Source organism: Carcharodon carcharias, chromosome 11 (assembly GCF_017639515.1).
Source record: "Carcharodon carcharias isolate sCarCar2 chromosome 11, sCarCar2.pri, whole genome shotgun sequence".
Lineage (NCBI taxonomy): Eukaryota > Metazoa > Chordata > Chondrichthyes > Lamniformes > Lamnidae > Carcharodon > Carcharodon carcharias.
Window position 1 is genome coordinate 61,674,434 of NC_054477.1, and position 12,845 is coordinate 61,687,278.

Below are 12,845 nucleotides of genomic sequence, written 5' to 3' on the forward strand. Positions count from 1 at the left end.
AGTCGATTAGGATTATATTCGCTGGAGTTCGGAAGAATATGGGGGGATCTCATAGAAACCTATAAAATTCTAACAGGACTAGACAGGGTAGATGCAGGAAGGATGTTCCAGATGGTGGGGGTAGTCCAGAGCCAGTGGTCACAGTCTGAGGATACAGGGTAGTCCATTTAGGATTGAGATGAGAAGAAATTTCTTCACCCAGAGAGTGGTGAGCCTGTGGAATTCACTACCACAGAAAGTAGTTGAGGCCAAAACATTGTATGTTTTCAAGAAGGAGTTAGATATAGCTCTTGGGGCAAAAGGGATCAAAGGATATGGGGAGAAAGCGGGAGCAGGCTATTGAGTTGCATGATCATAATGAATGGCGGAGCAGGCTCGAAGGGCCGAATGGCCTACTCCTGCTCCTATTTTCTATGTTTCTATGCTTGTGCCAGCTCTTTGACAAAACTATCTAGTTAGTCCCATTCCTCTGCTCTTTCCACATAACCCTGCAAACGTTTCCTCTTCCGATTTATCCAATCCCCTTTGATAGTTACTATTACAAACGGAGTCAAATAAGATCATAATGCAAACTGCCTCAGAAAAGGCTCTATTTTTAGAGAATAATACTTTGCATAATGAGACTATCAGACTGCACACATTCGAATTTGAAGTTTTCTGGTCTACTCCTCCTGCTGCCAGAGGAAGGGAGACAAAGCTAGAAAAGAGAGAGGAAACTGCATACACTCAAATAGAAAGAAAGGTATGGACTGAGAGAATGAAGATGGGGGAAAATTTCAGAAGCCCGACAACTTTAACGCAATCCTGGCTGGCCTACTACATTCCATCCTCTGTAAGCTTGAGGTCATCCAAAACTTTGCTTCTTGTGTCCTTACTTGCACAAAGTCCCATTGACCAATCATCCCTGTCCCTAGTGACATGCACTATCTCCCAGTTAAGTAACACATCAATTTTAAAATTTGCATTCTTGTTTTCTAACCTCTCCATGATTTCACGCATATCTACTTCTGTAATTCCCTCAGCCTCCCTATCCTTCAAGACATCTGCGCTCATGTAGTTCTGGCCTTTTGAGCATCCTTGATTTTTCATTGCTCCACCATCGGTGGCCATGTCTTCAGCTGCACAGGCCCTCTGCTCAGGAATTCCCTTCTCTCTCTTTCTTCCTTTAAGGCGCTCTTTAAAACTTACTTTGAACAAGCTTTTGCTCTCCTGTCCTAATACCACCTTATTGGCTCAATGTCCCATTTTTAATTTATAACCCTCCTGTGAAGAGACATTTTATTATGTTGAGGTGCAATATAAATACAAGTTGCTGTTGTTGAGAAAAGCAACAAGGAGAAGAAATAGGAGGAAGAAAGACATATTGATAACTCAAGTTAGAGGGTACATGAAAGTTTTTGCGGTGTCAGTTCAAAAAATAAATTTAAGGAACTATTGAATTAGCTTGTTTTAGATTTGTTCGGTTTGACACTGCGTGCAAGCTATGAACAAATGTCAGCTTAAAAAATGTTAATTTTGATCCAGAGCTTCAAGAGTTTGCTCAATCAAAATCAGACCTGCTGATATTGAATTTATTCCAAAACCAGTAAATTCAGCTTTTAAAAGTAATTTTCATTAGGCATAAACCAGTAATAATTAGTTACAATAAATACATACTTATTTTGGTCAATTTGTGCTCAAAGTTGTTAGCATTATGAAATGTGGTGTTTATTTTTTCCTCATCATCAATTTTGAGCACTACCAAATCAGCTATAATCGTCTCGTGTAAGGTGAAGTTCAGTCTACTTTGTGAAATAAAGAGGTATTAAACAATTCCAGAAATTGCCATGTAGTCCATTTACACTTTCGAGCCTAAATCACATTAAACAGTCATTTACATCTGGAAAATTCAGTGTCCAGTGAATGGTTAAACAGCATCTTGCAGCTCAAGTTTGTAAGATTAATTGGCCAACCTGCGGACTACGGATGGAAGCTCCACATTTTCTTCGATGTCTTCCTCGGGTCGGTATCCCAATAACCATCTCATTATCGCTTCTCTGAGAGTCTGTGGTCTGTCACCCATAGTTATCAGATAATGCTCAGCAATACCGTCCAATTGCTCTGGTAAAGTGCATTTCGCCAATGCTCGCGAGAGACATTTAACTGCAGAACTTGAGAATAATTTTCAACAACTAGAGGTTAATTATTTATAAAATTAAAAGTCTCTTGTTGAAGCATGGGGAAATTGTCCGTGCTTCAAAATACCACACTGGTAAATATGAATTACTTAACTGCTATTAAATGAACCGTGCTGATGTTATTCAAATACGCACAAATAGTAAAAACTACCAATCAACAAAACAAACTAAACCAAGCAAATTGTTTCCAATCATTAACACTAATTAACAGTTCAATTTTTCCCAAGTGCTTTCCTTAAGTTGCCTTGTTTTTATTCCTTCACAATAGTTGGACAATATACGCACCTAAAACATACAATTAATATAACAGAAAACAAAAATTAAATAATTGTTCATCACCTACTGGAAATACATTCAATAATTTTTAAATTTTGCTTCTTTCCTACAGCTAAGTTTTATTTGCTGGGCCATCCCTTGGGATCTTTTTAGCCTTTGTTCTTGCACAAACTGAGGGCTAGCTTACCCACAACCAGTCCAGCTCCTTTACATACAGTTACGTAAGTTCATCTTATCTCAGCCTCTAATGCTTCCCGCATTCAAAGTGAATCAGTCCTCATTAAAGTAATATAATTTCACTGTTATGATGCAGCAGATGTTGTGTGATGTAGGTAAGTCAAATCCACAAGGGAGACTTGATCATGCAGTCACAACGGTTTTGCAAGTTGTATTTTGTTTCGAGATGCATGCCCTGAATTCAGTAGTAGTAAGTCCTCAAGAATTTAGAGATTTTTTAGAAAACTAAATTTAGCATTTATTAACAAAAGAAAAGATTTCAAGCACATATGTAGGTCTTCAAGTTACTACTGTAATAGCTCCTAAAACCCCTAATTAATCTGGCTTCCAGTTACACTCCCGTTAAGGCAATGGTAAAAAAACAGATTTAAACAGATCCAGGCAAGTCAAGGCAATACCCTGGACAGTAGAATTCAAAGTGGCTTTTCCCAGTTTCGGTTTCTGCAGACAGCAGCTTAATGCACAAATACTGGAGGCTTTTCACACTTCTGGTAGATTGTACAATGCCTTTCCTGACACACAGCCTCTTCTCCTTTATACATGTTTCTCCCTTTTAATGTAAATCACACTGTTTGCATATGTCTTTGGAACTTAACCTTTTTCATAATATAAATCTTTTCATGATGCTAATATTATCAGTAATCTTTGGAAAAAAGAAATACACTGCTTGCCCTAGCTTCTTTGGCTAGGTGTAACATCCTGCCATCTCTTTGAAATTCAAACTACCCTGATTTGTCTAAAAATACAAATTCTCCTCCCCTTTAGCATTTCAAACCTACCTTCCTTTCATGAGTCAAAGCCTCCAGACCAGCTCTCTCCAATTCAATTAAATCACTCACACACACACACCAACACAAACTATCCAAACCCCACTATTAACATCCTTTTACAATAAATCACAATAATATTATGAGAATGATTATGCTTTTATGTTATTCACTCCTACCCTCCTGCCAATTTCTCAACTATACCACTCTCCGTTCCAGATTCATCTCATGTTTCAGCTTCCAGTTATCTAGGAAGCCACCCTGCATTGATCTCTCTTCCACAAGTGATGCTACAGGAGATTTCTTATATCGAAAGTTATGTTATTTGGCTGATGAAATCTTTACAAATCTTTATGTCATGTTCTATTTATCTCTACCAAATCTCTGGATCTACTATAACATGGTGATAACATATAACACTACAACTTGGTGCTTCAAGCTGCGTGGCATACAGAAAAATCATGAAATAAGTTGGGCACCAGTCAGACATATAATCAAAGAAACATAAACCGCAGTAAGGACAAACGTGAACACAGACACAAACCAAGGCCAGAAATAATGACATCCATGATGGACTGCATAGCTAGAAGTGTTGCTACAGCAAGAATCACTGAGTCAGGCTCAGGAATTAACTAATTTTACACTAAGAATGCATAATTTAGCATCCTATTGCTGCCTTGGGCAATGTAACTAACTCAAAACAGACTCAGGATCAAATCCAAGTCTTTTCTGCTCTATTATGGCTTAATTTTATGCAGTATAACCAATTCACTGACAAGCGAGTATGGCTGGCACATTCCAGTGTTCGGCTCAAGTGACAACCTGAGTGCAACATGCCCACCTGTCTTCATACAAGGTAAAAAAGGAAAATTTGAAGTGTTAAAGTGCTGGCGATTAAAGAAAAAAAATTACACGACATTTTGTACTCTAATTTTGAAACAAATTATCATCGCCTTGAACATGTGAACTAGACTAACCTGGAGGGTTGGCATGTGGAGCATGAAAAGATTTTCCAGAAATCTTTATCTGGAACAGTCAAACTTCCATGAAGAATAGCCTCCAGCAGCCAAAAGCTTTCAACCTCAGTCTGCTGTGAGCTGATGCTCCGAAGTGTGATGGCCCAGATCTTGGCCCAGAGCTTCTGCAGATCTAATCTCTGTGCAGTATTCAGGGTTGACTTCAGTCTCTGGCACACAGCAATCTCACTGAGGCAGCGAAGAACATAAGGAATTCTCTCCCCTCGTCTCTGCTGAGACAGGATCTGGTGCAATATGGTCAGAATGGCAACGATCTCATTGGGAGGTACACTTGATGGATACTTTGCAACCAGGACTGTGGTGATTTGTAACCTAAGGAACAAAAGCAAAAGCTTGTAATCATTTATAATGCACTAATCTTCCTTAGAATTTAAAATTTCATTAACAAATTCCAATATTTAAATTTAAATTAAAATGATCTCTAGAAAGTCACGTATGTGTTCATGAGTCCAATTAGAGGCTACCAATGAGATTTTTTCTAAAGACCAGTTTAACTTCTGCAGCTCATGGATAAGGAAAGAAAGAAATTGGTGTGGCTCTTTAAGCATAACATATTACATATAATCTAAATGTCTTTCTCTTCCTCTATCTTTGTTTATGTCACTTTCCTCCTTCACTTCTATTTCTTTTGTGCTCTATCATTTGTTTCTCTTACTCACCTATTCACATTTTTGTCTCCTCAAGAGATTTGTTCTCACTGTTGGAGTTGTTGCCTGACCAGTACAGTGAAGATGAGGGAATCAAGCTGGATTAAGATTGTCACTCAAACAGGGAGAAGAGCAAAACAGTGATGGGGAGGCAGGGGGTAATACATATCAGATAGATGCTAGCTCACTTCTAAAACTATCTTAGGAAACTCTTTATTAAAGAACTAAAACAGGGGAGAAAAGAAAGGATCTCTCAGCCAGGATAATGCTTTGCTAGAGATGAAAGGAGAAAAATTGGAGAAAAGGATAGAGAAAAGCTCCAGACACTACTACTGTGATAAGCAGCATTTCTGTACTTCCATAGCTTAAAATACTCCAAACTCTGTAGTCTTTATGACTGCAATAGTTCCAAACTGAATAGAAAATTTCCAGCTTAACTTAGCCATCTTATTGAACTTTAATGGGAATGTAGAATGGTCCACTACCCTGTCTAAGGTGGACTGTGATTATGCATGAGAAAATGGGAAGAAATGTAAAGTTTAGAGCAATTAATAATAAAATCAGTATTAGGTACATTTCTAATTTTAAAAGCAAACATACCACGGTATCATATCAAAATCATTCTGTGATTTTTGCAGACCATCTCGTACTACTTCCCATCCTAATTCAATACGTCTGCGTTTGCTTGGTGTTCCCTGGTGAGAGTGGCTTTGCGGTGAATCAACATCAGTTACTGATGATACAAACACCTTGGTATCTTGACCAAACAGCTGAAAGCAAAAAATAAAATACATAGGCACATGGCAAAAATGTTATCTGCTTCCTTCAACGTATGCTTCAACATCAGGATTACAATTTGTTGTAAAAATACATAAATGTTTTACATACAACCAGAGATCTACTGAACCCATTATCCTTAACCAAACCAACACCTCACTTCCCAAGTTGGAACTTAATATATTAGAGAGGTGTCAGGAATCCAAACCAATCTGAATTTTATTTCTACTTTACCTGATGACAGATATCAGCAGCCAGATCAACAAGATTATCCTTGACAGCAACATGGCGCATTCCTGCTGAGTACTTTCCTCTGCTTCCTATGTGGCTTACTTCGCTGACAATTATTTCATAGAGACTATAAAGCAGATGTTGCCATTTCAACCAGTCAGCCGCAAAAGCACCTATTGCACACAAACATAAAATTATATTTAAAGCAGTTTATATATAATTACATGCACATATGTTAAAAACAAACAATATTCAAAAGAATCTTGGACAGGATTTAGAATTGTTTGTACGTTAGATATCAGTTTGTACTAGTTCTTTGCACTCTCTAGAAAATCAGCCAGACTTACTGTAAATATACATAACTTCTCATTGCTTGCGACTATAACTTAGACACATTAATTGGCCCAAAGCTGGTGAAATAAAAGTGCATATATCTGTACCATGAAGGGACTGATCACAGAAACAATAATTAATAATGTATGTACTGTTATTGAAAATAAAAAATTTAAATCAATAATCTAATAGAGGAAAAAGTGTTTTCCCTACGTTATTTGTAAACTGTGCAGAAGTACAGTATAACCTAAACACATAGGCCACAAGGTTATAAAAAATAACTTAAAAACTTCCATGTACCTTTTTCCTGAGTTTTGGCCCCTTTTGGGTGGTGGGCATGAAGCTGCAATCGAAAGAATTCAATGATTTCTTCCTTTAGAGAATCCTGGGGGCGCTTCTGAGTCCAAATGCATAGCAGTGTTGGAAAGATCTCCTCCCCCAGCTTACACACACGAATCCGACAATTCATTACACACACGTTGAGAAAGACATTGAGAGCTGACATGATGTGCTCAATGACAGCGAAGACTTGTTCCTGTCTGCATTAGAAATACGAATGAAAACAATGAAACATGCTTACATTTTTTTGTAAAAAACTGCCTTCACCTGCTGACTGACACCACAGTGTATCGCATCAGCAATAGAGATAATGATAATCAGAGTGTGGCAGGAAGGGACAGAGCATACAAACATAAAAGCACGCAAGCACATAAGGCCAGAGGTTGCAAAAATAGTGAAAAGAACTAACAGCTCTGTATCCGAATGTGCATGGCATTCATAACAAAACGGATGAATTGTCAATTCAAATAGGAATAAATATGTATGATCTAACAGCTGTTACAGAAACATAGCTGCAAGATGACAAAGGCTAGGACCTGAATATTCAAGGCTACAAGACATTTTGGAAGGGAACAAAGCTAGGAAAAGATGGCAGGGTAGTTCTGTTTATTAAGGGTGGCATTAGTACAATAGTGAGAGATGACTTTAGTTCTAAAGATCAAGATGTAGAATCAGTTTGGGTAAAGATAAGAAATAGCAAAGGTAAGAAGTCACTTATGGGTTTAGTTTTTGGATCCCCTAACAGTAAATGCACTGCGAGATGGGGTCTACAGGAAGGAATAATGGGGCTTCTGAGAAGAGTACAGCGATAGTCATGGATGATTTTAATCTACATAGACTGGATAAATCAGATTGACAAAGATAGCCTGTAAGATGAATTCATAGTGTGTTTCCTGGACAGTGTTTTAGAGCAGCATGTTCTACAGCCAACCAGAGAGCAGGCTATTCTAGACCTATTAATGTGTAATAAGACTGGATTAATTAATGACCTTATAATGAAGGAGCCCCGATGTAGCAGTGATCATTAAATGATTGAATTTCACATTCGGTTTGAGGAAGAGAAGAGTGGGCCTAAGTCTAGTATCTTAATCTTAAATAAATGCAAGTATAGGGGTATGAAGACAGAACTGACTAAAGTGAACTGAGAAATTATGTTAAAGGTATGGACAGTAGAGGTGCAGTGGAAGATGTTTAAGGCGATATTTCATGACACTAAGCAAAGATATGTTCTACTGAGAAAGAAAGATGCTAGGAGAAGGACCAATCATTCGTGGTTAACTAAGGAAATTAAAGATAGTATCAAATTGGAATAAAAAACGTACAATTCCATGAAAATTAGTGGCGGGTCAGAAGACTGGACAGATATAAAAACCAGGAAAGAATGACTAAAAAAATTGAGCAAGAAATTAGAACATGAAAGAAAGTTAGCTAAAAATATAAAATAGATGGTAAGAGTTTCTACAGGTATTTAAAAAGGAAAAGATTAACTAAAGTGAGCGCTGGTCCTCTAGGGAAGATTCTAGAAAACTGTGAAACAAGGAAATAGTGGATGCATTGAATGGACATTTTGTGTCTGTCTTCACTGTAGAAGACACAAATAACATCCCTGAAATAATTGTAAATCAAAAGGTGAAAGGGAGGGATGAACTTAAAATAATTACAATCACTAAGGAAAGGACACTGAAAAAATTATCAGAACTAAAGGCAGGCATGTCTCCCCAGGTCCTGATGGCCTTCATCCTAGGGTCTTAAAATAAGTGGCTGCTGAAAGTAGATGTATTGGTTTTAATTTTCCAAAATTCCTTAAATTCTGGAAAAAGCCTGCCAGATTCCGAAACAGCGAGTATAACTTCTGCATTCAAGAAAGGAGGGAGACAGAAAGCAGGAAACTACGGGTTAATTAGCTTAACATCTGTCATAGGGAAAACGCTAGAATCGATTATTAAGGAGGTTATAGCAGAGCACTTAGAAAGAGTCAACGTGGCTTTGTGAAAAGGACATCGTTTTTGACTAATTTATTAAAGTTCTTTGAGGAAGTAACATGCAACTTGTGAAGGGGATCCTGTAGATGTGGTGTGCTTGGATTTTCAGAAGGCAGTTGGCAAGCTGTCATATCAAAGGTTACTATACAAAATAAGAGCTCATGGTGCAGGGGGTAACATATTGGCAAGGGTAAAGAACTGGCTAGCCAACAAGAAAAAGAAAATAGGGATAAATGGGTAATTCTCAAGTTCGCAAGATGTAACCAGTGGAGTGTCACAGGAGCCAGTGCTGGGGCCTCAATGATTAACAATCTTGGATGAAGGGGCCAACTATATTCCAACTAAATTTGTACATGATACAAAAAGTCTGCAAAGGGATATAGATAGGTTAAGTGAGTGCGCAAACATTTGCCAGCTGGAACATAGGCCTCAATCTTCTGGTCAGTGTGTGGAGGCGGGCCCCACTCACCAACGTGTAAAATGACGCACGGGACATTAGGCGTGCGTCCCACATCACCACGGATCAATCCGATCTTCAACTGTCAAAGGCCTATTAAGGCCATTTAAAATCTAATTGAAACAATTAACTGGGCTGCCCGTCCAATCTTAAGGTTGATGGGCAGGCGAAGAGCCCAGGCGGCCTTCGCATTTATCATGAAGCCTCAACCATGGTCAGGATGAGGTTTCACGAAGGATTTATAAATCAAATAATTTTTAAAAATTAAAATTCATTGCTATGTCCCAGCTCATGTGACACTGTCACATGAGGGGATATGTCTGAAAAATTTTTTTTTCCTTTATTTAAATTTTTCATAATGAAATTAAACTCCCTGAGGCACTGCCTCAGGGAGATATCTGTGCTCTTTCGCGCGCATGTCCCTGCGCACAGGCCCCGACTCAGCCTCCTCCCCCCACTCAGTGCTTCCAGGTGTGCGTCACGCTGGGCGGGCCTTAATTCTCCCACCCATGTAAAATGGCGGCAAGCAGCCGATCACAGGTGGTGATCGACTGCGCGCCCACCTGCACCTGCTCCCACTCAGCCCCTCCGACGGGAGAAAATTTTCCCCATAATGTGGGAAAATGTGAACTTATCCACTTTGGCTGGAAGAATAGAAAAACAGCATTTTATTTAAATGGAAAGAAATTGAAGAACTTTGCAGTACAGAGGAATCTGGATGTCCTGGTACATGACTCTCAAACGTTAGTACGCAGGTACAGAAAATGATCAGGGAGGGGAATGGAATATAAAAGTAGGGAGTTTTTGCTACAGTTTTATAGGGTGTTGATGAGACCAAATCTGAAGTACTGTGTACAGTTTTGGTCTCCTTATTTAATAACTAATACAATTACATTAGAAGCAGTGCAGAAAAGGTTCACTTGGTTCCTGGGATGAAGGAGTTGTCTTATGGGAAAAAGTTGGACAGGTTGGGCCTGCATCCATTGGAGTTTAGAAGAATGTGCAGATATGGGGCCTTCCTCAAATGCCAACCCCCTTCGCTGTGCCATGTTGCGCAGCATGCAACAGATGACAACCATCCAGAAAATCCTGCAGGCAAGTATTGGAACCCTCCACCAGAGTGGTTGAGACATTGAAATCTCATTTTGAGCAGGCAATGAGTGTCCGGGTGTGAAGATAGCTCTTGTTGCATCTGTGCTGGGACTCTGTTTGAGGATTCTTCGGTGGGGTTTGAAGCCACCATCTTATCAAAGGGTAACCCTTGTTGCCCAGAATCCATCTGCTTTTCTGGGGGCAGGGTAGAAGAGCTAAGGCAGCCTTGACCTGTGGGTATAAATGCATGTGGCAGTTTCCTGGAAAGCACGCACAGACGTACAGGAAGTTCATTCAATGGTTGCACATCAGCTGCACATTTATGAAATGATAACCCTTCCTGTTGATATATCTGTCTAGTCTCTCCGTGGGTGCCTTCATGCCATATGGGTGCAGTCCATGACATCCTGAACCTGTGGGAAGCAGGACATGGATGTGAAACCAGTAACCTTTTGCGTTTGTGAGGCCGTTTCTGCTGGGAAGCTGATAAAGTCAGCCACTCTTGCGAAGAATGCCTATGTGGTAGCATGGATATGGTGGTGAGCAGCCACCGGAAATATTCCACAGGGATCAGCAACACAGTACTGAAAGGAAACTGAGGTGAAGGAGTTGTGGGCCATGGTGACCCTCAGTGCTACTACTGGAAAGTACTACTATTGGTTAATGGGTAGGTCTATGGGCCAAGTCATCATTCAGGAGGACAAAGAGAGGGGTCACTATCTCCCTGGACAGCCAAAGTCTCCTGCACTGGCGCTCCAACATCTCCAGGTAGGTGAGCCTGTTATAGTACACACATTGCTCAGGGTAATTTCTGTTCCTTCTCTTCCTCTGTGCTGGCTGCTAAGGTTGAGGTTCTTACTGGGGACCCTTCTTTGTGGCACATAAGGCTGCTGCTACAGTTGATCTGCCTGAATGGCTGGCAGCTGTGAGGAAGATTCATCCATGTCCAGTGGTAGGCTTCCTTTCTTAAGAGTATAGATTATTCCAGCCTGGTTGAATGGACAGGTGTCCTGTCCGTGGCAAAATTGTGCCAGGTCCCATGTGTTCAGGGACCACACCCCTGCCCCTCTCCTTGGTGCAGATCCAGGACCTTTGCTGAGGCATTTCTGGTTGAGATATAGAAGTTTCCTCACTTGCAAAGTTTTCAAAGCTTCCTCACATTGCTGAGGAGCCGCCCGTGGCATGGCTCACACAGCCTTCCAAACACCACACAACTTCATCAAAATACTGAAGTGACTGCTTCAGCAGTCTTCACTATGACGCGGCTGATGACCTTCTCATCGTGACCCACACCTTGTCCCAGAGAAAATGGCCACGTTTGAAATGAGGGTGGGAATTCTGAATGCGGGGCCTGCCCGGCTAATGCGGGTCAGTCCCACTTAAAGATGGGGAAATCCGGCCTTAGGGGTTTAGTGAAAAAAACATGGAGGTTGAAGGGGGAAAAAAAAATCAGCAGCATTTTAAATGATTTATGACAACCCAGTGACAAGTTGCATAATCATAAGGGAAACAATCTTGGCACAAAATAACAGTAATTGTATGCCACATGTTTAACAGTGAACATATTAATTGTAATATTATCTATAAAATTAACAGATATTGCTGGTAATTCATTATAATGATTCATCAGTGAAACACCTGCTCACGTATCAAAAGAAAATTATATGCAAAAAGTCCACTACCTTGCATTCTGCATTGCCTTTGCAAAGAACTCAAATAGTGTGGAGGTCAGTCCTTCAGACTGGAAGCAGCAGCCTCTGACAAGGGTATGAATTATCCTGGCCACAAGAACCCGGTTAGTATCTTTAGATGGTCTCAGGTACATCTTGAAATATAAGTTCATTAAATCTGAAAGGCAGATGGAGACAGCTCATCAGCCACTAATTACTCAACTTTTTAAACATGCAATATGGCAGGTTTGGTTTCAAATATGATTGAAAACTGTAGGCTTTATCTAAAAGATATCAAAAGCATACCCATGAGGAGGTTTCAGACTCATTTAAGGCTCTAGACTATTCTGCTCTGTCCAAATGCTCTAGAAAATGATTCACTCCACTGGACATAGGTGCAGATTTGTCACCAGCTAATTTTTAGAATAACTAGCATTCAAAAGAAATCTTAGGCCTGGTTTATAAAACAAAATGCTTGACCTGTGCAAACCCTGTAGCACTGTATATGTTAGATTTTTGTGATCATAAACAAGGATTTCACCAATCAGTAACAAAATAATTCACTGCAATGAATCCCTAACTTGGGTTCACATTCAAGTGTGACACGTAACCACTGCTAAAATAAATAGATTATTACACTAATATTAAAAATTAGGTAATTGAGTGACACAGTGCATTCAACATTGGCCTTTCACCTCCAAGGACTAGGTTCAAATTCAGTCCTGACCAATGGGAAGTCTCTTCTGTCTGTTAGTTGTGTGAAGTAGGGTCAGGTAGCCCTAATCCAGTTACAAGTAAATATACACCTCCAAGCACAAAACTG

The 12,845-nt window shown here is 39.7% G+C and overlaps 1 protein-coding gene across 7 annotated transcripts in view; it reads right to left on the bottom strand.

The window, feature by feature from the left end:
• Positions 1 to 12,845, bottom strand: part of atm (ATM serine/threonine kinase) — a 190,193-nt gene that overhangs the window by 166,332 nt on the left and 11,016 nt on the right. For all 7 annotated transcript variants that reach the window (XR_005944414.1, XR_005944415.1, XR_005944416.1 and 4 more), the window contains 6 exons: positions 12,035 to 12,200; positions 6,783 to 7,021; positions 6,153 to 6,322; positions 5,742 to 5,911; positions 4,435 to 4,806; positions 1,953 to 2,150 (listed from right to left, as the gene is read on the bottom strand). Coding sequence is in view for 4 of the 7 variants with exons in the window: in XM_041198875.1 (XP_041054809.1) it covers positions 1,953 to 2,150; positions 4,435 to 4,806; positions 5,742 to 5,911; positions 6,153 to 6,322; positions 6,783 to 7,021; positions 12,035 to 12,200 (1,315 nt within the window). In the remaining 3 variants the exon portion in view is untranslated. The remainder of the gene's footprint in view (positions 1 to 1,952; positions 2,151 to 4,434; positions 4,807 to 5,741; positions 5,912 to 6,152; positions 6,323 to 6,782; positions 7,022 to 12,034; positions 12,201 to 12,845) is intronic.